This window comes from Polypterus senegalus, chromosome 3, assembly GCF_016835505.1.
Source record: "Polypterus senegalus isolate Bchr_013 chromosome 3, ASM1683550v1, whole genome shotgun sequence".
Lineage (NCBI taxonomy): Eukaryota > Metazoa > Chordata > Cladistia > Polypteriformes > Polypteridae > Polypterus > Polypterus senegalus.
Genome location: NC_053156.1, coordinates 282,495,519 through 282,521,466, shown reverse-complemented (window position 1 = coordinate 282,521,466; position 25,948 = coordinate 282,495,519). Strand labels below are relative to the sequence as shown.

The following is a 25,948-nucleotide window of genomic DNA, read 5'->3' as shown; positions in this document are numbered from 1 at the left end:
AAAGTAAAGATTGCAGTAGCGCAAACAAATGTAAATTATTACTCGATAAAAGGGAAAATAATCACCACAGGCCAGTTGTCATTGAAAATAAAAGCAGGACAAAGCGAGGTCAGAAATAAAAGACAAAGAGTAGAAAACAAAGTAAAACATCATAAAGATGTTAAAAAACAAGGGGGCCAAACACATGCAGAGCAGGTTAGAGAAAATGAAAACAGTGGAATTCAAAAGACTCAAAAAAAATGTTGGCGCAAAACACATGCAGAGCAAGATACAGAATATGAAAGCAGAAAAAAACAAAAGCGTCAAAAAAAAAAAGAAACAAGAAGAAATGATTACTCGTAGAAATAACGAAAAGGCGAATAGAGATCGAATATATGGACATACAGTAGCTGATATGTCAGAGGTATGTAAATATTGTAAGGCTTTGAAGTTTAAGTCAGAGAATTTCAAAAACGCGGTTTACCGCACGTGCATTTTATTGGTTACTTTGCAAAAAAAATTATTATCTGCTGATGATAAAGATTGTTTTGTCTGTGCTGAAATTCCAAACAGAGAAACCTATGCTGAAATATGGTACAAAGTCATTAAACACATGTCTCACAGACCTCATTTAAAAGATTCAGCACATTGGGACTCGAAAGATTCCAAATATTGTTTTTAAAGAAGTTCTGAAATAAAAGTGAAACTAATGAAATAGCAACAATTCAAAGAAAAAGAAATCTTAAAAGTGTGTATCCGGGATTAGACGAGCTAAGTGAGCAGCCCTCTAGTATATATAAAATGCAATTCCCGAGAAAAAGCTTCTGTGACTGCAGACAATATTTGTCCACATATTTGGTACAATGCAAAATGTTTACGATAATATATTTTAACCATTCAAACTTCCATCCATCACCCAACCCGCTATATCCTAGCTACAGGGTCACGGAGGTCTGCTGGAGCCGATCCCAGCCAACACAGGGCACAAGGCAGAAAACAAACCCCAGGCAGGGTGCCAGCCCACCGCAGGGCACACACACACCAGGGTCACTTTAGGATCACCTAACCTGCATGTCTTTGAAACTGTGGGAGGAAACCCACGCAGACACAGGGAGAACATGCAAACTCCACGCAGGGAGGACCCGGGAAGCAAACCCGGGTCTCCTAACTGCGAGGCAGCGGCACTACCCACTGCCCCACAAAAACTTAATTTTCCTTATTATTTACGTATACAGCAATTCCCACAATTTCAGACTGAGACACATGTGATCTGTACATAGAGACAGACTCAATCAGCATTTCTATTCATCCCAAAGATAATTACATGGGCACTTTGGAGGACTTATAATGGCTAACTGGAAAACTTGTAAGACTCCCATGTGAGTCTCAAGTATGTATTCCAGTTCATTTGTCCCACTGATCTGCTTTTCATGCAACATTTTGTTGATCTGAAACCAGGTACCGTACATTTGCATAATCATTAAACTGTCCTTTACTGGGAAGTTGTTTGACATGAAGGAGAGCAGGCCCTTTTTTATTTAGCTTATCAAGCTAGGAGCCAGTTGCTGAATAAACCTGGGTAAAAACAGAGAACAATGTTTTCACTGTGCTTTTATAGAAATATTTGTGCTTATTTGTTATAACTAAGAAAATGTCGTGGTGAGCACTGGATGACATGTGCGTGCATTTATATAGCCGAGGATGAAGCTCTTTTAAGATAGACTTTTAAAGAGAAGGTCACTGATGGACTTCGACTGCTTTACCTACAGTATGTCATTATGTGTTTCTCTCAGGTGTGTCCATGAGATCCACTGCTCTTTAAAATTCATAACAAATTTTTCCTTAATGGTTTTGTGAAAGTACATATGTGACATATGCAAGTGAAAGCACCCTAAAATGGAGTCGCTGATTCCATTAAACCAACGTAGAGACACTTTTTAGAGAGGGCTTGCATTAGCCAACTTGTAAAAACACACCCAAAAGCTGCTTACTGTACGTCTTGACTACCATGACCATAGTGAATATAAATCGCTGCTTATAATGAACACCTAAACTAAAGTGCTCCCAGAATAATTACAAAAAACATTAAGGACTGATCAGGACTAATTCACTCCAAGTGTACAAAGCAATTTGCTGGGTTTTTTTCCCAAAAAAATAATATATTCATAGATAAAAGAAAATTCTGAATGAAAGCAGGAACAAGCTATTTAATTAAATAACATGTCTCACAAACAGTAAAAGCTAGTTTCTAATTAAGAAATACATTGAAATAACAAATTTAACGATTTTTGTTACATATTAACAGTTTCTCTGATGAAATATGAGGTAAAGAGGCAGGAATTGTAATAACAGGGTGCCTGAAAAAAAAATCTTTATATTTTTCTAAACAAAAAACAAAAAATCAGTTACAATGGCTATTAGTACACATATTTGGAATCACAGAGCAGACTAACAGACTAGTTGTCTTTGTATTGACTGATGTGTTGACCTCAGACACCCAAACAGAAATGCTTTGGACAATGTAAACCTTCAGTGCTCAGTTAATTGGCATTTCAGAAAGAATGAATTGAATATGAGAAATAATCGGCGCATACCTTTGTTTCAAGCAGCCCTTTAGTGCCTTGAGATTTACTTTTATGAGAAACAAGAAAATGGAGAGGCGGATCTCTTCATTGCTGCTCAATCTGATGAGAATTACAAAACAAAACAGACTTCAGCATTCCAGGACTGCTCAACAGATTTCATGGAACAATCCAAATTTATTGCATCATAAATTGGAATGATGAGAACTGTGGTCCAAACCCAATGAACCCAGCAGGAATTCTTGGGAATGATTTTGAGCTTACTCGTTTTGAAATGTTACTTTATAAATGGGGGGGAGTAAGAGGCAGAGGTACAGAAATGTTCCTCTTTGGGAAGGCAAGACTGCATTGCAGAAGCGGTCATACCATCTTGCCTGGAGGGAGATCTCTGCTGGCAGGGAATAAGAGCGATTGTAGATGATGTGGGGTATCCGAAAGACTCCAATGTGGGAATTACTGCACTCTCAAAGACCAGATCCACATCAGAGAAGGATACCAATGCCTGGGTAGAGTCATATGAGCTCTTTTCAGTTTCTTCTGAAGCAAACGTATCTGAAGATTCACTTTCCTCCTGAGGTCGGGGTTTCCTCCATAGCAGGCGAAAGTCCTCTTTAAAATGGGGGTTGAACAGAAGATAGAGGAGAGGGTTGAGACAAGCAGGAAGGGGAAGCAGCATGAGGAGGACCGATTTGATAACCTCATCACTTATCGGGAAAAGGCTGAGCAAGGAGGAGAAGGTGAGGAAGGCCACCGGGCAGTAGAGAAGGCAGTTGGTGAAGATGAGCCAGGCCACATGCTTGATCATGGCACAATCCCAAATGCTGTCGAACTCTCCCTTCATGAGGTCCCAGTAAAGCTTGATGTACGTTCCAGTAATCACCAAAAAGCAAAGGGTGTTCATCATGATAAGAGCTGCCATGAAGCCCAATGTAGAGGGCCTACTCTCTGGCAGGGGAGAAGGGAGGCACAGAGGGGATGAGCCATACTCCCCCACCGAGAAAAGTGGAAGAGCAGCTACAGCCAAGGAGAGCACAATGCAACAAAGTGCAGCCAGCTTAACACTGCTAAAAGATGGTGACTTGCCATAGGCGCGGACACAAGACACAGAAATGCTGCATTGCACTGCAGCTAGGGTCAGGAAGAGAATGGAGGCCTCAGAAGCAAAAATGGAAAGAAAACCTTCCACCTGGCAGCCCAGGCCACTTTCCCAACGAGCACCATGCCTGGAAAACTCTCCAAAGGTCAGCACGTCCAAGAGAGCCAATGTGCCCATACACAAGCCCATCAGCAAGTTGGCTCCTCCAATAGAACCAATGACTAACTTGACCGGTGACAGATAGCTGGGCGAAGCAAACACTGTCACAATGAGAAGGCTGTTGCATATCAGGGAGATCAGTGTGATAGCCCAAACACCCAGGCGGATAATCCAGCTGTCAAACAGGTATTCACACGGCTTGAAAGCACCTGCCAACAAAAGAAAGCGCATTAGGTTGAAGAAGTGGACAAATGGTGCTCTACAAAATGTGCAATTTCTGGGGGACTATAGAGAACTGGTTCTTGTTGCCAGCACCAAACTTTACATTGAGGATTTATTCTGTCTTCTGTTTCAAATCCTCCTTGAGCTTGCATGCTTTAAGTTTAATTTCAGTCACACCTATATCTCCCTTTTTCCAGTGTTCTTGCCAACAGACCTGATCCTTTGTTTCTGTTGAAATGCAATTTTCTAAATTATAAATGCACAGGGCATACATTAAATTTTTTTTCTTTGTACAGAAAACCACAGACATATGGAATAAGTGACTTTGTAGTATTGGAGATTGTGGTCATTTACGAACTTCCAAAACTAAACTTATAGACAAATTACATAAAGGAATTGATGAGCTTTGTTGGGCTGAATGGCCTGTTCTCGTCAAATTGTCCTAATACTCTCAAACATATTGTCCTGTTTAATTTTGGAATTACTGTTTCATCCACTCCATGTCCCATGTCTGGTTACATTTTTAAATTTCATGTTTGTGGCAATGCTGTGCATAGAGGGCTATGTGTTTGTCCAAACTTAGCCAACTGCTTACAGAAATAATTAAAAGTTATTTAAAAAAAATATGAAATGCAAGCAGACATAGTAGGGTGAAAGCAAACTTTAGTGAGTCCTCAATACAGGAGTGTGTAGTATGGACACGCTAACAAAAGAAGTGTTAAATCTTTCTCAGATTCTAGGCACAATTTGTTCAGTACAATAATAAATGTTTACCACATACAGTATGACAGTTGTCAATGTTAGTGAGCGCTCGATGCTTTAACAGTTGTAAACATTGTGTTGCGTTCAGCCAGGCTGCTTTTTTGGCCTGCAGGTTACATTAGTAGGCTGGTGGTTGTGTGAAGTGGTTATGTTGTTGCCCCTTTCGTTTTTCTAAAACATAGTGAGTTTTTTAAATGTTGCTTCTGAAACCAAAAATGTTTGTGCACTTACAGTTTTATCTTTACTCCTGATTTATTTCGAAAATGAGAGAGAGAGTTAGGAACTTTAAACTATGGTAACAATACAAATATTTCTAAAGATTATTAGTTGATCTCATAACCACTTCTTCCCACATTTGTGAACACAATAACTTTGCAAAGAATAAGAAACCAAAGAGGTGCTAATAACTCACTCCAACTGTATCATATTCTGCTGTAAACATCTCCAGTGACTGCAGTCGAGATCCCTTACATTAGGCCAAAAAGAGAGCATAATCCATAAATAATGTATTGGCAACGTTTTGGTTCCTACAAACATCAGCTGAACCTTGCTATTTTATTACTTTATGTCAGTGCTTTAGAAATAATAAAAACCGGAATGTACTGTTAAACTGGCAAAAAATTTGCTATGACACAGAACAAAACCATCCTTAGATGTTTAGCAACTTGAAGCAACTAGATTTTTCAATATCTGAAGGTTTACCTGGTGTTGGACTACACTGGATGGTAGGAAGCAACTTCGAGTCATCTGTCTCAATTTGGAAGTCTTCCATATCAAGCTCATCTGTAAGGTGGAGGAATGAACTGCATTAGTAAGGTTCAAGCGAATTCAAAGACAAACATTATGCTTTCACAAGGGAGTCTGATGAAGCTCAAAAATGTAAACGCCTCTGAAACTTATCACTCGCCAGAAGATGGCAAACAAAAACGCTAAGCAGATGAACTCAAAAATCCCATGTTTGTAGGCTTAATTATAGTACCACCCAGACTCATTATGAGATCATGAAATAGTCATACCTACTGTGAAAAATTATCTATCTACAGTCATATGAAAAAGTTTGGGAACCCCTCTTAATTCTTTGGATTTTTGGCTGAGCTTTCAAAGTAGTAACTTCCTTTTAATATATGACATGCCTTATGGAAACAGTAGTATTTCAGCAGTGACATTACGTTTATTGGATTAACAGAAAATATGCAATGTGCATCATAACAAAATTAGACAGGTGCATAAATTTGGGCACCCCAACAGAGATATGACATCAATACTTAGTTGAGCCTCATTTTTCAAATCTAACAGCCTTTAGACGCCTCCTATAGCCTTTGATGAGTGTCTGGATTCTGGATGGAGGTATTTTTGACCATTCTTTCATACAAAATCTCTCCAGTTCAGTTAAATTTGATGGATGCCGAGCATAGACAGCCTGCTTCAAATCATCCCATAGATTTCCGATGATATTCAAGTCAGTGGACTGTGACGGCCATTCCAGAACATTGTACTTCTCCCTCTGCATGAATGCCTTTGTAGATTTCGAACTGTGTTTTGGGTCATTGTCTTGTTGGAATATCCAACCCCAGCGTAACTTCAACTTTGTGACTGATGCTTGAACATTATCCTGAAGAATTTGTTGATATTGGGTTGAATTCATCTGACCCTCGACTTTAATAAGGGCCCCATTCCCTGAACTAGCCATACAGCCCCACAGCATGATGGAACCTCCACCAAATTTGACAGTAGGTAGCAGGTGTTTTTCTTGGAACACGGTGTTCTTCTTCCGCCATGCAAAGTGCTTTTTATTATGACAAAATAACAAAATTTTTGTCTCATCAGTCCAAAGCACTTTGTTCCAAAATGAATCTGGCTTGTCTCAATGAGCATTTGCATACAACAAGCGACTCTGTTTGCGGCGCGAGTGCAGAAAGGGCTTCTTTCTCATCATCCTGCCATACAATTGTTCTTTGTGCAAATTGCGCTGAATTGAAGAACAATGTACAGATACACCATCTGCAGTGAGATGTTCTTGCAGCTCTTTGGAGGTGATCTGTGGGTTGTCTGTAACCAATCTCACAATCCTGCTCATATGCCGCTCCTGTATTTTTCTTGGCCTGCCAGACCTGCTGGGTTTAACAGCAACTGTGCCTGTGGCCTTCCATTTCCTGATTCCATTCCTTCCAGTTGAAACTGACAGTTTTAACCTCTGAGATGGCTTTTTGTAGCCTTCCACTAAACCAGGAGACTGAACAATCTTTGCTTTCTGATCTTTTGAGAGTTGCTTTGAGGATCCCATGCTGTCTGTCACTCTTCAGAGTAGAGTCAAAGGGAAGCACAACTTGAAATTGACCACCTTAAATATCTTTTACCACTCATGATTGGACACTCCTGTCTATAAAGTTCAACGCTTAACAAGCTAATCCAGCCAAATTGGTGCTGCAAGTAATCAGCATTGAGCAGTGACAGGCATTCAAGTCAGCACAATGACAAGGGGACACACATTTGTGCACAGGCAGTTTTTCACATTTGATTTAATTTCATAAATACTGCTTCACTAAAAATCTTTCTTCAGAAAACACCCCAGTACTCGGATGTTCCTAGGAAATGAAAGACATACCACTGTTATCTTTGTTGTTGAAAGTAGAGTCAATTATTATGCAGGCTGAGAGGTGTTCCCAAACTTTCATATGACTCTATCTATCTATCTATCTATCTATCTATCTATCTATCTATCTATCTATCTATCTATCTATCTATCTATCTATCTATCTATCTATGCTTGGAAAACAGTAGTGTCAGACACCATTTCTTGTCACAGAAGCTGCTGTTATGGCTTCAATTCAACATTTAATGCTGTTTAGCTTATGTCTCTTTATTACTGTGTCAGTTTTAAAACAGCCTGCCAAATCCAGCTAACTCAAAAAATCTTTTTATTTTAGAAAAAATATTTGCATTGGATCCCTTCAGTGCTTTTGCTAGGGGGCTATTCCTGTTTTATTTGTCTAAATACTATATTAAATACTGAATTGCTCTCATATACTTCGAGTACCTGATGTGGTACAGACACACATTGTACATTTGGCTCGACATTATAATAAACAATTTGAAGGTTACTAAATTATGTATCAGAAAGGATGCACGATAAAATTCTTAAAGACATACACTATATACTTTGTAGCCTTATTCTGTTTCTTTATTAATGAAACATATGCTTGGAAATCTTTTATGTAAGGAAGTTATACTCACTAATCACGGTGCTAGAGAGAGGTGACATGTTGCATATTAATTAGTACACGCAAGTAAGAATTTTACTGTACTCTGGTACATGTGACAATAATGACACTATAAACCTATAATTTAAGAAGCTACTTTGATGTCATGGACACTTTTAACCGGAAAGCTGTTACTGTTTTGCACTTACTTTAGAAGTTCTCTCTTCTTTGTTGGGGATGTTTAATTTAAGGGAAGTATAAACATTAAAAACTAAGCTCCTTAAAACAGAACTGCTGCACCTAAAATAAATAAGAGCTCTAATAGTCTTCTGAGTTACAAAATGTCTGTGAAGGCTGGTAAAAGCAAAATCGTAGATAGTAGCCCTAGAGGAGTGCTGGGCAGACATTATTAAGCAATGTTTGTAATCCAACTGCTAGATATACTGTATATTTAGTAAATGCATTTTAAATTATTGCCTAATTTGCTCTAATAATTTTCAGTTTTGAAAAGTATATTTAACTTAAGTCAGTACAGTGAGAAAGTGGTTAGTGCTGCTACCTCAAGGATTCCGTATTCTAGGGTCAAACAGACACCAAGATGGACCCTACACATTATCTCCACGTCTGTGTTGTTTTTTCTCCCAAATTCCCAAAGCCATAGAGGTCAGGTAAGCCGGCCAGGTGCCTGTGTGTGACAGGATTTCGTTTCATTTGTTATTTCATGCAGTAATATGTGCACTATTATTGTAATATAAGAATGCCATATCCATAGCAGACAAAATTCAAAGAAGTGATTAGATAGTTTTTGCAGGATGTGGACTATGGCGAATGAGTGCAGGACTTTGTTTTTTTAACTTTAATAAAGTAGAAACATCAATGTGATCATTAGATTAAGATGTGCATAATGAATATTTGTGGATGTTGACAGTTCTCTGTAAATGAGTGCCACAACATTCAGGTTTGGTTTTGGTCTGGCACCCGATGCTGCTGTGGTAGGTTCCAGCTTACTGTATCTCTATAGTGGATTAAATAAGTCATGAAAAACAGATGGATGATAAAGCTATTATTTTGTATAGAATAATAAAAACTTCTGTTGGAAAACAAGCATTCAGCGAACAGAGTGTTTCAGTGGGACAGTTGGAAGGTTAATTATTGTGGTAACACAGCACCCGACTTGGACTTCACACCTCCAAAGGTTGTATCCATAACATTGTTATGTTTTAACGGACTTTTAGAGTGTGGACTGTGTGCTCTCTTTTTTGCATGTTTTTGCTCCTGATATTTTTAGACTCATCTACTTTTATCTAATTGATGTATATTATATTGTCTTGTTTAATACAAGTTACTGTTTTTGTCTTGAAATTGCTGCCAATTGACTCACGGCTCAATTTATAAAAACCTGTGTGTTATTACCTTTAAATTTCAAGAGTGCCCAGACTCGTTAATAAAACTTGGTGACATAGTCAGATATTTTAACTGTGTTTCGGTTAGATCTCCTATAAGTGTCAACCTGTCACACTGGGATATCAGACCCTACCATAAAACTGGAAAGAAGGCCAATAAGTTCATGCTGTATTACATTCTACTGATAATATGTGTTTTTGCCTTTTGCACGTTTCGTTAGCTTTCTAGAAAACTGCCACAGGGATTCTAATTAGGTGCCAAAGCTCACAGTGTGCCCTCTCTCATGTGAGTAAATTCATTAACTTGAAACTCACTGTATGTTGAATAGTGTTGGACTAACACCATATATTAATGGGCTTCCTGAAGTCCACAGTATCTCTAGAAGAATGAGCGTGAAGCAGGCACCAGTTTTGAATGTTAGATCATCCCATGACATACAGAAATCCGTCTTTTATCCACACACGTGCAACATTCTAACTACCAAATGTATTTCAATATGCAAGCTTTATGCATTGTATTACATTAAATGTAAATGTATTACAATATGCAAGTCAGGACTGAAGATCTTGCTTGAAGAAGGGGCCTGACTTGCCTCGAAAGCTTGCATATTATAATCTTTTTTAGCTAGCCAATAAAAAGTGTAATTTTGCTTGACTTCTCACTACATTCATAATGGCTAATGGCACAGCACAACACCTTAGAATTTCCAAATGTATTATAAGAGTGCACCAAGGGCTATCAAAGATTTGTTTCTAACTGGTAACCCATACTTTTATAAGAAGAACATTTTCATAATAAACTGTACTTCTTTAAAGTCTAACAGTACTGAGGAAGAGTATTAAGTGAAGCTGGCAAAGGGGGGAATCAACATGCCTGATATCTCTTTAATAAAAATAAACAGCTGTGTTAACTGATTGAAAACAGGAGCAGTGGAATTATGAAAAGCAACAAATCCTACATAAAGCCATTTCAATATATTTAACTAAAGACACATGCAATGCTGTGTAGAATGATAACAACATCTCTGCACACCTTCAGCTTGTCTCTTGGATTGAAAGAACACTATTATGTGTGCAACAGATATGGAACAGTCTCCTGTCTGTGGATGGGCCAAGCAGTGTACTTCAGGTGGGCCGATTCAATGCCATAAATCAGGGCAGGCTATGCTTTGTATTTCACTTTAAGTTGTTATCACTTACGCATCTTTTTCCACAAATACAGCCTCTCATTTTACTCCACCTTGCCCAACATTTTCTATGTATTAAGACGTTAGTAGTAATTAGTGTAAGGTAGTAATAATAATACATTTTATTTATATAGCGCCATTCCCATGCTCAAGGCACTTACAGAATATAAGAAAGAATGGCAGGGTATACAGTGTATAGCATTTTACAAACCAGATAAATAAATAAAAAAGAGTAAGACAGTGAATTCAGAGAAAGCCTAACAGACAACATAATTGATGGTCCGAACACACACATACAGGTTACATGAGCATCTTGACAGAGAGGTAAACTGAGAGAAGGGTAATAAAGTCAAGTAGAGCTAAAAGTCTTCCTGAACAGATGAGTTTTGAGTTGTTTTTTAAAAGAATTCATGGAGTCAGCTGACCTGATTAATTTCGGTAGGTCATTCCAGAGTCTGGGCGCTATACAGCTGAGGGCCTTGTCACCCATGGAGTGTAGATTAGTGTGGGGCACAACAAGATTGCCAGAATCAGAGGACCTTAGTGGGCAGACAGGCACATAGTGATGGAGAAGGTCACTGATGTAGTTTGGCGTGAGGTCGTTTAAGGCTTTGTAGGTTATTAGTGGGATTTAATATTTGATTCTGTAAGACACCAGAAGCCAGTGAAGGCGGAGCAGGATGGGTGTGATGTGCTCACTACTGCTGGTTCGAGTGAGGACTCTTGCAGCCAAGTTTTGAATAAGCTGGAGCTGTGATATAAGATTAGAAGGGGCATCTAGGATTATTAGTTACAATAATCGATGCAGGATGTGATAAAAGTATGGACAAGTTTCTCAGCGTCAGAAAAGGAGAGGAAGGAGCGAACATGAGATATGTTACGGAGGTGAAAGTAAGAAAGTTTCTTAATGTGATTTATGTCTGCGGAATAAGAAAGGGAGGAATCAAAAATGACACCAAGATTCTTTGCAGTGGAGGCAGATCTGATGAGATCACCACCAAGATGGACAGGGAAGGAGCTCATTTTATTAAGTTGCACTTTAGTCCCAATTTGCAGGAGGTCAATTTTGTTGCAATTTAATTTTAAAGAGTTCTGCTCCATCCAGGTGTTAATTTCACTGAGGCAGGTTGTGAGCTGAGAAAGCTCTGATGAAGTTCCACTTTTAACATTGAAGTGGAGTTGAGTATCATCTGCATAAAAATGATAGCCCAGTCCATAGCTACGAATAATATGGCCAAGGGGAAGCATATAAATACAGAAGAGAAGAGGGCCGAGGACAGAGCCCTGTGGAGCTCCTTGTGTGACTGGCGCTGAGCTGGATCTGCTGTTGCCAAGACTAACAAACTCTTGCCTATCAGTCAGATAGGACTTGAACCACTGGAGGGCAGTGCCAGAGATACCCAGCATGTTCTCCATTCTGGAAAGTAGAATGTCATGTCTGACCTGAGTGTCAAATGCTGCACTGAGGTCTAATTGAATTAATATGCTGGTTTGTCCAGAGTCTGCTGCCATTAGCAAATCATTGGTTACCTATAGCAGAGCAGTTTCACAGCTGTGCTGCACCCTGACACCAGACCGAAACGGTTCCATCAAATTATTAGTGGTTAAGTAGTTGGCGAGTTGGGAAGCTACAACATATAGTAGACATATATGAATTATAGAGCATACATCAGCACAACTATATCATCATATTACTTTGCTGATTAAATAAACCCCTGAAAATCCTGTGTAGTGAGTAGGAGACTGCAGATAGTGGAGGGAAAACGACTGGATGATTGATTGATTGATTGGCTGAATTATCTGTCTTATGAATCTATATTCATGTTTTTTATGCTTCTGCAAGCTTTATGCATCTGAATTTCTCCATGGTATCAATAATGTTCACCTAAAATATCTAATCTAAACTAAGAAAATGTAAACTTGAAGCAGGGCCTCTTTGTTGTGAGGCTGCAGCACTACTACTGTGCCACCATGCCATCCACCACTCTGAACATTAAAGTTTAGAAAAATTACATCTGGATCCCTCAGTTTTAAGAGATTATCAGCCTACTTCCAAAGTGCCATTCCTAGCCAAAGTTCTAAAGAAGGTAGAGTATCAGCAGCTTGGTATTCATCTTGGTAATAACAAGTTGTTGGATAAATTACTCTCAATATGCAGGGTGCATCAGAGTCAGCTCTTGTAAGGGTGATCAATGATTTAGTCCTTAGTATTATAGACTCTGGAAAATGTGATGTTTTACTTCATCTGAACTTGAGCTCAGCTTTTGATTCAGCTGATTATTTTATTTTGTTGAGACATGTAAAATGTATGGCTGGCATCCAGAGAACAGCCTTGAAGTGGTATACATCACATCTCAAGAACAGGGCACTTTCTCTGTTAAAACTAGGGATTGCTTTTCTTCCTCTGCTCCGTTGGCAGTCTTGTCTGACTTGGGTCCTATATTGTTCTCTCTTTATTTGCTCTCCTTGGCAAATATCTTAAAGAAGCACAATATTATGTATCACTCTTTTGCAAATGATATTCACATTTATCTATCGCTGACCTCTTTGGATATTCAACAAACTGAGTGAGTGTTTTTAGGAGATCAAAGCCTGGAAACAAAAGTGAGCTGATTGTGTTTGGCGATACTGGTATAAAGTTCAGAATTTTGTGAAGTATTATCTTGAATTGCTCTGTTTAGAGTTTGGATTTTATTTTTGACTTGGAGCTCAAATTTGTGGGTGTGACAGTCCAGGTTGGCTCCGCAGTCCTTGGCAACACTTGAACAGTTGATAGTCATGAACTAAGATGAGTCAGGGCAAGTGAGGACACACGAACAAGCAAGAGGTGGTGCAAAGTACTCAAGTGCTTAGCCATTATGGATGTAATGAGAAGTCAAGCCTAATAACATCTTTTATTAGCTAACTAAAAAAGTTTACAATATGCAAGCTTTCGAGGCAACTCAGACCCCTTCTTCAGGCGAGATCATTACATCTGATAAGCTTGCATATTGTAATCATTTTAGTTAGCTAATAAAAGATGTCATTTTGCTTGACTTTTCATTAGGTGCTTTTCTTTAAAACAAACTGTTCCAAAAGTGCACTGCTTTATCCTTTAAATAAGTAGTCAACAAATAATCCATTAAAACAGGTGCTCTTAGTATTTCATTAAAACCATGCAGACAGCCATCTTCTGTTACTCACCCAACTCAGTGCATCTTGCCCTCTCTGTCTCCCCAGCTCACCCTGCTTAGGTCTTGCAGCCGGCGGAGACATCAACAGCCCTGGTCACAAGCTCCAGTTTGTGCCATACCTGCCTACTTCAGAGTCTGCCGTGACGCTGCAAGCCAAGACCCTTCATCTTCCTCAGGCCCTAGTAGCACCTACTGGATCCCTAGGAGGCCTCTTCTAATGCTAAGCAGTGGACAAACTGCCCCTGGAGCGCTGATTGCTCACAGCTTCACAGGGCCACCGGCCACCTCCTTCCTATCACCACTCTGGCTCAACCGTCCCCAGTTCTGCCTTCTTTATTCTCTCCGTTCCTTTCACTGTTTTCCTTATTTCTTTTGTAACAAGCTGCCATTGGCATGTAGGTGCAAGAGAGAGAGCTCTAGAAGAAAATGCCTTTAGATACAAGGAGGAGGTGTAAACAGGAATCTGAACCAATGACTTGAAACTTGAGGAAGTGTCTGCTATAAAACCTGACCATAGTTTCATTATATAATTGTTAACGGAATGCAAGTACTGTGCTTTAGAGTAGGGGTTCTCAAAGTCGGTCCTGGGGGCCCACTGTGGCTTCAGGTTTTTGTTTCAACCGGATTCATAATCAGTGACAACAACTGTTAACACTGATCTCGATTAATTAGCTGGTATTTTTTTCTCTTCTCTTATTCTACATTAAGAAAGCACAGAGGCATGATTTTTACAACACTGAATAATCAAAGGCTGCAACTACTTTAGCGTTAGTTCCACTAATTAGAAAACAATCGATTGATTAAATAATTAGAACACCTGGAAAAATAGGGGGTCCAATCCCAGCCAACACAGTGCACAAGGCAGGAAACAAATCAAAATGAAAATATTGTTAAAAAGAAAAAAAAATACATTATCCCCATATAATTGCATAGTACTTATTATATATATATATATATATATATATATATATATATATATATATATATATATATATATATATATATATATATATATATATATATACATACACAGTGGTTACGGAAAGTATTCAGACCCCCTTCAATTTTTCACTCTTTGTTATATTGCAGCCATTTGCTAAAATCATTTAAATTAATTTGTTTCCTCATTAATGTACACACAGCACCCCATATTGACAGACAAAAAAAAGAATTTTTGAAATTGTTGCAGATTTATTAAAAAAGAAAAACGGAAATATCACATGATTCTAAGTATTCAGACCCTTTGCTCAGTATTTAGTAGAAGCACCCTTTTGAGCTAATACAGACATGAGTCTTCCTGGGAAAGATGTAACAAGTTTTTCACACCTGGATTTGGGGATCCTCTGCCATTCCTCCTTGCAGATCCTCTCCAGTTCTGTCAGGTTGGATGGTAAACGTTGGTGGACAGCCATTTTTAGGTCTCTCCAGAGATGCTCAATTGGGTTTAAGTCAGGGCTCTGGCTGCGCCATTCAAGAACAGTCACAGAGTTGTTGTGAAGCCACTCCTTCGTTATTTTAGCTGTGTGGTTAGGGTCATTGTCTTGTTGGAAGGTAAACCTTTGGCCCAGTCTGAGGTCCTTAGCACTCTGGAGAAGGTTTTTGTCCAGGATATTTCTATACTTGGCCGCATTCATCTTTCCCTCGATTGCAACCAGTCGTTCTGTCCCTGCAGCTGAAGAACACCCCCACAGCATGATGCTGCCACCGCCATGCTTCACTGTGGGGACTGTATTGGACAAGTGATGAGCAGTGCCTGGTTGTCTCCACACACTGAGGAGAGGCAAGACACATGACAGCCCGCATGGAGACATAAAAGACACCTGAAGGACTCTGAGATGGTGAGAAATAAGATTCTCTGGTCTGATGAGCCAAGATAGAACTTTTTGGCCTTAATTCTAAGCGATATGTGTATACAAGTATGTACGTATACAACCAGTTTCATCAATAACTTCACATCCAGTTTTTGAGAGTTTAAACATTCATAAACATCAAAGTGTCCACTACTGAAATCGTCACCTGTGAATCTAAGATGTTTAAGAGGCATTGGCGGTTGTCCAAAGGTGTAAAATATTTGGCCATTTCGGTACACTTGAAAGTGACAACCAAAAAATTCAGCAGCAGCCATCGACTCACATGCAGAACCATAGGTGAAGGGCTTAAGCATTTCACTCTTCTAGTGCTCCTGTGTATTATAATTATCTCATGTACCGTCATCAGTCCACACCTTGAACCTGTCCCAGTCATTCAATACATAAGACACAATGTTTCTCCAGATATCAAGAGTGAGACTGATATGGCTGTGCAATATGTAACAAAGAGAATGGAAAAGGCAGGTGCCATCTCCGGGCATGGAAACCACTCGGTAAGTGACAGTTCTTTGATCGATGGTGATCACCTCGATAGACATGTTAATGCGGGTACGGTTGGAATGATAAAGGAAATGGGTACCTGAACAATGTAAAATAAGTCTAAAATACCTACACAATAACTATAATCGTAATAAATGAACAATAAAACAGCGGAGAAGCCGTGGATTAAATAAAAAGGCTGTAGTTATCAGCAGGGAGACGTGAATCACGTGGCGAAGCAAGGAAGGTAATGTAGAGACCGGAGCGACGGACGGCCTTATATAGGCAGGCAGCCAACAATTTGGGAGGCGTTGGGATGGGGGACCCAACGCAGCCTCACACGGTGACTGAGCTGCAGGCTATGGACATATACATACGTAAGTAGGATTCAGTTAGCGTTGGGAACCCGCGTACCAGATTTCTTGAAGATGGGCCCATATTTAACAAAGACTGTTGAAAAGTTCAATATGGCGGCCGACAGTAGCATCATACCACCGAAATAAGTACCAAATTTCAGCCTTCTACCTACACGGGAATTTGGAGAATTAGTGACGTTGGAAAGTTCAATATGGCGGCTGACAGTGGCGTCATACCACCGAAATAAGTACGTACATTGGTTTCGGTTAGCGCAAGGAAGCCGCCTACCAAATTTCGTGAAGATGGGGCCATAAATAAGAAAGTTCAACATGGCGGACGTTGTCAACCGTTATCAACCATTATGACCGTTATGTGTAGAATTTCAAAATGAAACCTTCTTAACTTTTGTAAGTAAGCTGTAAGGAATAAGCCTGCCAAATTTCAGCATTCTACCTACACGGGAAGTTGGAGAATTAGTGATGAGTCAGTGAGTCAGTCAGTGAGGGCTTTGCCTTTTATTAGTATATATATATATATATATATATATATATATTGTGATGAGAATAAAGCTTCCACAAATAGAAAAATAAAGCGATTCAAAATGACTTTAAAGTACAGAATGAATGAATCAATGGTAACAAAATGGCGTTTATATAGCAGAATGTATCATGGGAAAGGAAATGGTTGGCAGGAAGTGATGATTGGAGGTGGGAACATGGAAGCATCGTCATCAGGAGCAGACTGAAGCAATGGATCGTGGAACCGGAAGTGACGTCATCGTGGCCATTTTGAAGCCGGAAATGAATATGTTTATTTTTCTTTCAGTTTTCTGTGGGTAAGAAGAGTTTTAGGTAAGCACCACGTGACAGTCCCTTGTCTCGCGAGATTTCACTCACCTTTAGGCTCTTTGACTGCCTCCAACTTGCATGTGTGTGACAATATATATATATATATATATATATATATATATATATATATATATATATATATCTCCATACTAAGAAAAGGCAAAGCCCTCACTGACTCACTCACTCATCACTAATTCTCCAACTTCCCGTGTAGGTAGAAGGCTGAAATGTGGCAGGCTCATTCCTTATAGCTTACTTACAAAAGCTGGGCAGGTTTCATTTCAAAATTCTACGCGTAATGGTCATAACTGGAACCTATTTTTCTCCATATACTGTAATGGACGTTAGCTCGATGGCCGTGGGGGGCGGAGCTGCGTGTGACATCATCACGCCACCCATGTAATCACGTGAACTGACTGTGACCGCAGTACGTAGAAAAGAAGGATGAGCTCCCAAAGAGCGCTGAAGAAAAACACCGAATACTTTATTCGCGAGATACAAGTTTAATGAGAAGACACGAGGTATAAACAAGACTTTGGATCACTTTGTAACAGAGTTAAAATTGCTGTACTGAGAAACTTTTTAATGCCTGGTCTTAGCTAACATTAAATAAAGCCGTGGACATCGCGAGATCGCACGAGATAGCACAGGCACAGCTCAGAAGCTTCGATGCATGTACTCCGAGCAGCTCACGTGAACTGACTATTCAGAACTGCTGCTCTAAAATTGATGCCATTTTGAATTGGCCCCGTCCGATGATTAAGCGGCAGGTACAAGCATTTTTGGGATTGGCAGGTTACTATCGCTGTTTTGTACCGCATTTCTCAGACGTTGCTGCGCCCTTATCTAATTTAACAAAGAAACGCGCACCTTTAAAAGTGGTATGGGATGTTTCGGTTGATAAAGCATTCAGTGACTTGAAATTGGCCCTTACGTCAGCACCTGTTTTAAGATCTCCTAATTTTTCTGTTCCTTTCATCCTCCAGACCGACGCATCGGCCACAGGTTTGGGTGCCGTGCTGAGCCAATGCGTTGATGGTGCTGAACACCCTGCTATGTACCTGAGCCGGAAACTGCTGGACCGGGAGACCAAGTATGCTGCGGTGGAGCGAGAAGCCTTGGCAATTAAGTGGCCGGTCACATCTTTGAGGTACTACCTATTGGGGCGTGAGTTTACTCTGGTGACGGATCATGCTGCTTTACAGTGGATGTCCCTTCATCGGGAGTCTAACCCTCGCATCACTAGGTGGTTTTTGAATCTTCAACCTTATCGTTTCAGTGTCATTTATCATAGGGGTTCCTTGCAGGCCAACGCGGATGCTCTCTCTCGTGTCCACGACCTCTCGGTGCAGGTCTCCCGACCCGATGGGTCTGGGCTGAGGTGGGGGTCATGTCACACATGTGCGATTAGGAGGCAGTCAAAGAGCCTAAAGGTGAGTGAAACATCGCGAGATAGAGGGTTGTCATGTGGTACTTACCTAGATCTCTTTTGGTCAACAGAAAACCTGAAGAAAAATAATTCCTCCACTTCCGGGTTCCAAAATGGCCGCGATGACGTCACTTTCGGCCAACCATGATGACGTCACTTCCGGCTCCATCAATCCACCTCACTTCCGCCTCATCATGATGACGTTGTTTCCGGTTCCTGTTTCCAACGTCACTTCTTGCTAACCATTTCCTGTCCCATAATCCTTTTCTCTATAAAACTGCCATTTTGACTTAAGAAAACTGTTCACTGTTTTGATTTAAGACATTGAATCATATAATTCTTTATTTGTCTGGACGACAATATATGGGGACGGTCCCCAAAACTTTGTTTTGTTTTGTGCTGTATTATTTGGAGAAGAATAATCACCACAATATATACATACATACACACACACAAACACCTATCTACATTATATATACACACACATACATACATATACACACACACACATATATATAATATGTGTGTGTATATTTAATGTAGATAGGTATATATATATATATGTATATATATTTATATGTGTATATGTAGATATGTATATAGATATGTATATATATGAAGATATTTATGTGTATATATATATATATATGCTGTATATGTAGACTCAAACCCATTATGACAGCAGCAATCCAAGCTGTGAGAAAACACTAAAAAAGGAGGCGTGTCAGACGTCGTGGTACATTTTCTGATGCAGCTTGATGAAAATAACTTCATGACGCTGCCGCCAAATACAAAAACAATTACTTTGACAATCATGTTACGTTATTTTTACAATGTTTCCTTTTCTTTTTCATAACTTCTTTAACACACGACTTCTCCGCTATCTGAATCGCGGGTATTCTGCTATATATATATATATATATATATATATATATATATATATATATATATATATATGTATGAGCAACACTCATAACAGTGACAAAACAATTACATTGACAATCATGTTACGTTATTTTCAAAATGTTTCCTTTTCTTTTTCTTTACTTCTTTAACACACTACTTCTCCGCTGCGAAGCGCGGGTATTTTGCTAGTATATATATACTGTATACAGTAGATATATTTATTTATTTATTTTTACCAAACCTAGTTTTCTAATTTCTATAATGTTCCTAAAACACAGAATCTGGGAAAGAACATCCATCCATCCATCCATCCATTTTCTAACCCGCTGAATCCGAATACAGGGTCACGGGGGTCCGCCGGAGCCAATTGGGAAAGAACAGTTCACTTAATTAGCCCAGGATACCAATTAAAAACAGAAGCTGGTTGGAATAAAAACCCGCAGCCACAAGGGGTCCCCAGGACCGACATTGAGAACCCCTGCTTTAGATGGTATTCATTAAATAAAGATGTTATTTCCAATTAGGTCTATTGTTCTTCTTTCAAAAAGATGACAAACAATGGTACATGGAGACTGCGAAGGGAACGCAACTGCAGGTTGAGCCTGAGAAAAGGTGATGAGACTAGAAGTGGGCATTGGACAAATACCGAAGAAAATAAATTCACTTAAAGTGCCGTTAAAAGTAAGTTCTGTTTTTTAAATCTCTTATGTGTTTTGGTTTAAAAATGCACACATTAGTCTTTGTTTTCATCTTTCTTCCGTACTAACTCAGCATTTTCAACTAATGAATTGAAAATACTCTCCAGAGCCAAGTATTTCTGGAAATGTTGTCTCAGCATTGAGATGTGGACAGGCAAAAATGCAGTTTTTCAAAAACTCCGCCTCTAATCACACACTGATTGGTTCATGCTTATTACATGGCCCTTAACTGATTGGGCGTCTCATTACCTGACTGGTCAACCTTCACTGAACAATAAAGCAGGTAAAGAAGAGTTGCTTTTCACAGTGCTTGTTGTGTTGTTTACCTGTATGCACTCACATTACATTTTCTACAGTTTAAATGCTGCACACATGTACAAAAGGAAAGTTTACTGGTCAATACAGTTTTGCAATAAATTCCATGGCCGGCAGCATTACTATCCCTTCAAGGACTTTCCATTGATGCACACACCTCCAGTGTATGCAAACATCTGCATCATATGCATCTTCAGTTCCTTTATTGCCATCAGAGATTATGTAAAATGATGCAAAAATGCTAGCATGGATGCATTTTTAAATAAAAATGTAGTGGTGTGGACATAGCTTTTGTATAGTGGTTATCATATATATAATATCGTCATATGATTATGAAATAGTCAAGTGGATAAAAGAGCTATGCTGGCTTAAAATGTCATATCACGCCATTTTCTAACCTGCTTAATCCAAACCATGGGCGAGAGTGGTGCTGGAGCCTATGCTAGCTAGCATAGGGCCCAACGTCTGAACAAACCCTGGACAGGGCACCAGTTCATCGCAGGGTGACCACACACAAACACTAACGACAATTTAGTGTCACCAATTTACCCAGCCTGCATGTCTTTGGGCAGTGGAAAGAAACAAGATCAGCCGGAGGAAGCCCACACAGTTATGGGGAGAACATGTAAACCGCATGCAGGGAGGACCAAGGATGCAAACCCTGGTCTCCTTACTGCATGCAGCAGTACTACCACTGTGCCACCGTGCTGCCCATTGGCTTAAAATGAGGCAGACATTTCTCATAGTACAACAGTTTCAAACTAAAGCCCGGCAGAACCCCTGAGGTCACAAAAGTTCTTAGGCATCCAAACCGCATTGTCATGTCTCTTAGTAGAAAAACTTATAACTATTGTGAGAACATTATGATTTTGCCATAAAACTAAATGAAATTAAAAATCATTTCTACAGCTAAAAAGTTATTTTTTATGATGATCTCACAGGATCATTCCCTTCAAAAACTTTTATGCTTTTCTTTTGGAATAAGTAAGACACATGGTTTAGATTAGGAGCCGGTTTAGGACTCGCTCTTTTAAAAGTCAGTGAAAACACATGAGGCAACACCACGGCATGATGGACATCTGACTTGAATGTGTTTAATATGCTTGTGTTAGGGCGGGTAGATGATCCCTTCAAAATTATTAGGTTTTCTTTCTTGATGCACTCAATATGCTTTAAGGATGACACAGAAATGACAGCAGTAAAAGAGCAATTTGTTAGCTTTGCCATTAAATGTCCTCATTGCTTTCGGCTATTTAACTTTATTTTTTCTTTTGGAGATCAGGAATAGAGTTAAACTTTAACAGATTTCCATAAGCTGTTGTATGTATGGAGTCTCTTCCATTTTTATATTCTATGGCTACCAAGCACTTGCCAGATATGCTTGATTCTCATTTTTAAACATGGTTGGCCAAACCTGAGAGATGGGCCGAGGAGGGTTTGCAAGAACTGCCAGCATACCCTTTTAGAGTGAAGACTTCTAGGAGGTCTGTTGTCCTTGAATTATAAGATGGGAATATATGGTCACCAGCAGAAAAAGTACTGTAGGTGTGTGCTGTCCCTTCAAAGGAACAGACACATGGGGAGCTGCTGTGACTCTCTAGGGCTACTGAGGGCAGCGGGATGACTTCACACACACAAACTCATACCTGGCAATGTTACAATTGTTAATCTACCTCACATCATGTCTTAGAATTACGAGAGTATATTAGAATCTTGCAGGAACGCTACCGAAACATAGAGACAACATGCTAACTCTGTACCAGAAAGACACCTAAGATGGTTTCTTATCAGAACAATTAGGAACAGCAAGTGTATTTTTCTATTATAAAGACAGGCCTAGTTTGATATTCATTCATATATACTGTAGCAGAAAGGAGGAACCAGGAGCAACAGACTTCTTTACAGGACTTCCAATGCAACTTGGAGTCCTGCCATGTGCAAACGTTCACTGACGACACTGCTATCGTGGGCTACATCAGGAGTGGGCAGGAGGAGGAGTATAGGAACCTAATCATGGACTTTGTTAAATGGTGTGACTCAAACCACTTACACCTGAACACCAGCAAGACCAAGGAGCTGGTGGTGGACTTTAGTAGGAACAGGCCCCTCATGGATCCCATGATCATCAGAGGTGACTATGCAGAGAGTACAGACCTATAAATACCTGGGAGTGCAGCTGGATGATAAACTGGACTGGACTGCCAATACTGATGCTCTGTGCAAGAAAGGACAGAGCTGACTATACTTCCTTAGAAGACTGGTGTTCTTCAACATCTGCAATAAGATGCTGCAGATGTTCTATCAGACGGTTGTGGCGAGCACCCTCTTCTATGCGATGGTGTGCTGGAGAGGCAGCATAAAGAAGAGGGACAACTCACGCCTGAACAAATTGGTGAGGAAGGCAGGCTCTATTCTAGGCATGGAGCTGAACAGTTTGACATCCGTGGCAGAGCGACGGGCGCTGAGCAGGCTCCTGTCAGTCATGGAGACTCCACTGCATCCACTGAACAGGATCATCTCCAGACAGAGGAGCAGCTTCAGCGACAGACTGCTGTCACCATCCTGCTCCACTGACAGACTGAGGAGACCCCACACTATGCGACTCTTCAGTTCCCCCCGGTGAGGTAAACGTTAACATTATACAAAGTTATTGTCTGTTTTGCCTGCATTGTTATCAGTATGCTGCTGCTGGACTATGTGAATTTCCCCTTGGGATTAATAAAGTATCTATCTATCTATCTATCTATCTATCTATCTATCTATTATATAGTGCCTTTCATATTATCTATCTATCGTATTAATTTTGCAAAATGTCTTTGGCAGCCAGAAGGAAGATAGATTTCCAATTTAAAACCATCTGTAAACAAAGAGAAGCAGAATTCAAGGAGACAATAATCAGGTTATGGTATAAACCCCTGAGGCTATAACACCATCCAGAATTAATACTGAAGTAGAGTAATAATATCGATGATGGGTTTCCATTATAAGGACAGGCCTAGTTTGATATTCGTGCACATATACTGTAGTAGAAAGGATGAAGAAATGACCAAAAGACTCAAAGCAACTGCTTTACAGGGAAGTTTCCTTCATGTTAGGCGTGTTTAGAGTTGCCAGCTGCCAACAAACACTAATGTATTTGTTAGCTAAAAGGAAAATAGAATTGCAGAATAAAACCACATAGAAACAAAGAGAACAAGGAGAAGCAGAATTCATGGAGAAAAGAATCATGTTAGGATTTACACCTCAAACTCTGGAGCTGTGAGGCTAAACAGCACCCTACCCTACAATAATGAGCAGAAGTAATACTGAAACAAATTAACAATGTTGATGATGAGATTTCAATTTAGGTATTTCAATTTTTTATTATTCTTTGCAAAGGTTCAGGATGTGACAGTCTTATTCTGGTTATTCATTTAATACGCTCACACATGAACAGAGAAAACCTTCCACACCATTGTTGAAGATAATGCTGCCTACTAACTAACGCATCTGCTATTCATGTTGGATATAAATAAAGCTCCCACAGAGAATATTGTAGCTTTATACAGTCTGTGCTTTCTATTATTTGACAGTAAAATGCTACTCTCTAATTTCTAGCTTCCTATTACAACACCATCGTTAGACGTTAATGCTGATTGACAACTTGGCTTAGATTTTCACTTCCCAAACTGAGATCATTATCTCCCTTCACCGTCAGCAGCTCGTATCACTCCATGTTTTGACAGGGTGCACATTTTTCTCTTGGCCTGCACTTCATCCCTCTTCATCAAGAACAGGAAATCGGTTATATTGTTTATTTACAGGGCCACTATGAACTGTTACATATTTATTAATAAAGTGAAGAAACCCTTGCCTGTTGACCCCAATGTTTATACTAAGCAATTCATATTTACTCACAATTGCTCTCAACATGACTTGGAAAAATGGCCATGGCCCTCTTCTGCACCTCTTCATCATCCTTTCGCATCTCTTCTACTCCCCACTGGCTAGATGATTTGAAAGAATTTTTACAGGCTCCATATGGACAGCACTGGTAGGCGTAAGGCATTTCTAAGACCCTGGAAAAGAGAAGAGATTAGTCTCAACAGTATGTTACAAATCATTTTTAAAATGAATCAGTCTTACTTTATAGTGTAATAAGCCAGGGAAAAGTAAAGGGGCAGTATTGTATTGTAGGGTACACGCATACACACTCAGTCACACCATGTTGATTTACTTTGGCTAATCATCTGAACTGTATGTTTTTGAAAGATGAGTGGAAATCCAAAGAAAAATATCTATTACTTAATAAACTGCCTTCGACAGTTAGCACCAGCTCAAGACAACTTATAAGTACCGATCTATAATTCAACTGTTTACATAGATTATTGTACAATTGGAAAATTGTGAAAAAAATCATCTGCTTGCTCATCCTCGGGTACGTTATCAGTGATAGCGGGTTCAAGAGGCAGCCTGGAAAAACTTGGTAACGTGGGGCCGACCCGCACCATCACAGACCTTATTAAACACCCCCCATTTACATGCAATCCAATACAGCATATTAAATGAGGGTCTTTACCTTTGACGGTGCCACTTTTTTGAAGGGCTTTACATGAGACGTGTTATTTATTATGGCCTACAATTCTCCATTTACGATTAACTAAAATCTGTACTGAATTTGAAGAGAGCTGCTTGTGCTGAAGCTGAATTTTGCTCTCTAAGCGAATGTGTAACAGTTTGGATAAGGCTGCACCATCTGTTTGTGCCTGATCTAATTTAGGACATGGACGTGTTAAGTATTCAGCAGCAAGACATGGCAGAAGAAAGCCTTGGGTTGCTTGACGTATTCCTGGCTTGGTTAACCAATTAGTCCCTAGACCCTCTTAAATATTATCTCTTTGTTCGAGAACACTTCGGTCACTATTATTATTGCTATTTTTATTGAACCTCCCAGCCCCTACACAGCATCATATGTTGCAAACTGGCCCTGAATTTATGTTTCCTCCTGTTGGCTGCCAGAATGTCTTATTCACAAACAATCCAAAAGATGCCAAATATAAAATAGTAAAATCAGTCTGAGGACAAAATGACTGTCATCAATCAAAGTTAACCAGCAACAGAATATAGCATTTAAAACAAAAGAAAAATGGCTTCTTCTGAGGAGAACATTTGCGTTCTCAAAACTTCAACAAACTGACAATCATGCCCTTGTGATGTTAACTTGCTAATGCAAGAAAATTAAGCACATGATGCTGAAATAATTTAAATTTGAATAAGTAATGACACAAGATAGAAAGATAGAAAT

The 25,948-nt window shown here is 39.5% G+C and overlaps 1 protein-coding gene across 1 annotated transcript in view; it reads right to left on the bottom strand.

Moving 5' to 3' along the window:
- Nucleotides 1-1,154: 1,154 nt before the first annotated feature.
- LOC120526245 (leucine-rich repeat-containing G-protein coupled receptor 6) overlaps nucleotides 1,155-25,948 on the bottom strand; it is a 410,078-nt gene continuing 385,284 nt past the window's right edge. Inside the window, exons 16-18 of the mRNA XM_039749315.1 lie at nucleotides 24,562-24,722; nucleotides 5,503-5,583; nucleotides 1,155-4,025 (exon numbers count right to left, since the gene is read on the bottom strand). Of these exons, the coding sequence (XP_039605249.1) occupies nucleotides 2,839-4,025; nucleotides 5,503-5,583; nucleotides 24,562-24,722 (1,429 nt within the window). The 3' untranslated portion in view covers nucleotides 1,155-2,838. The remainder of the gene's footprint in view (nucleotides 4,026-5,502; nucleotides 5,584-24,561; nucleotides 24,723-25,948) is intronic.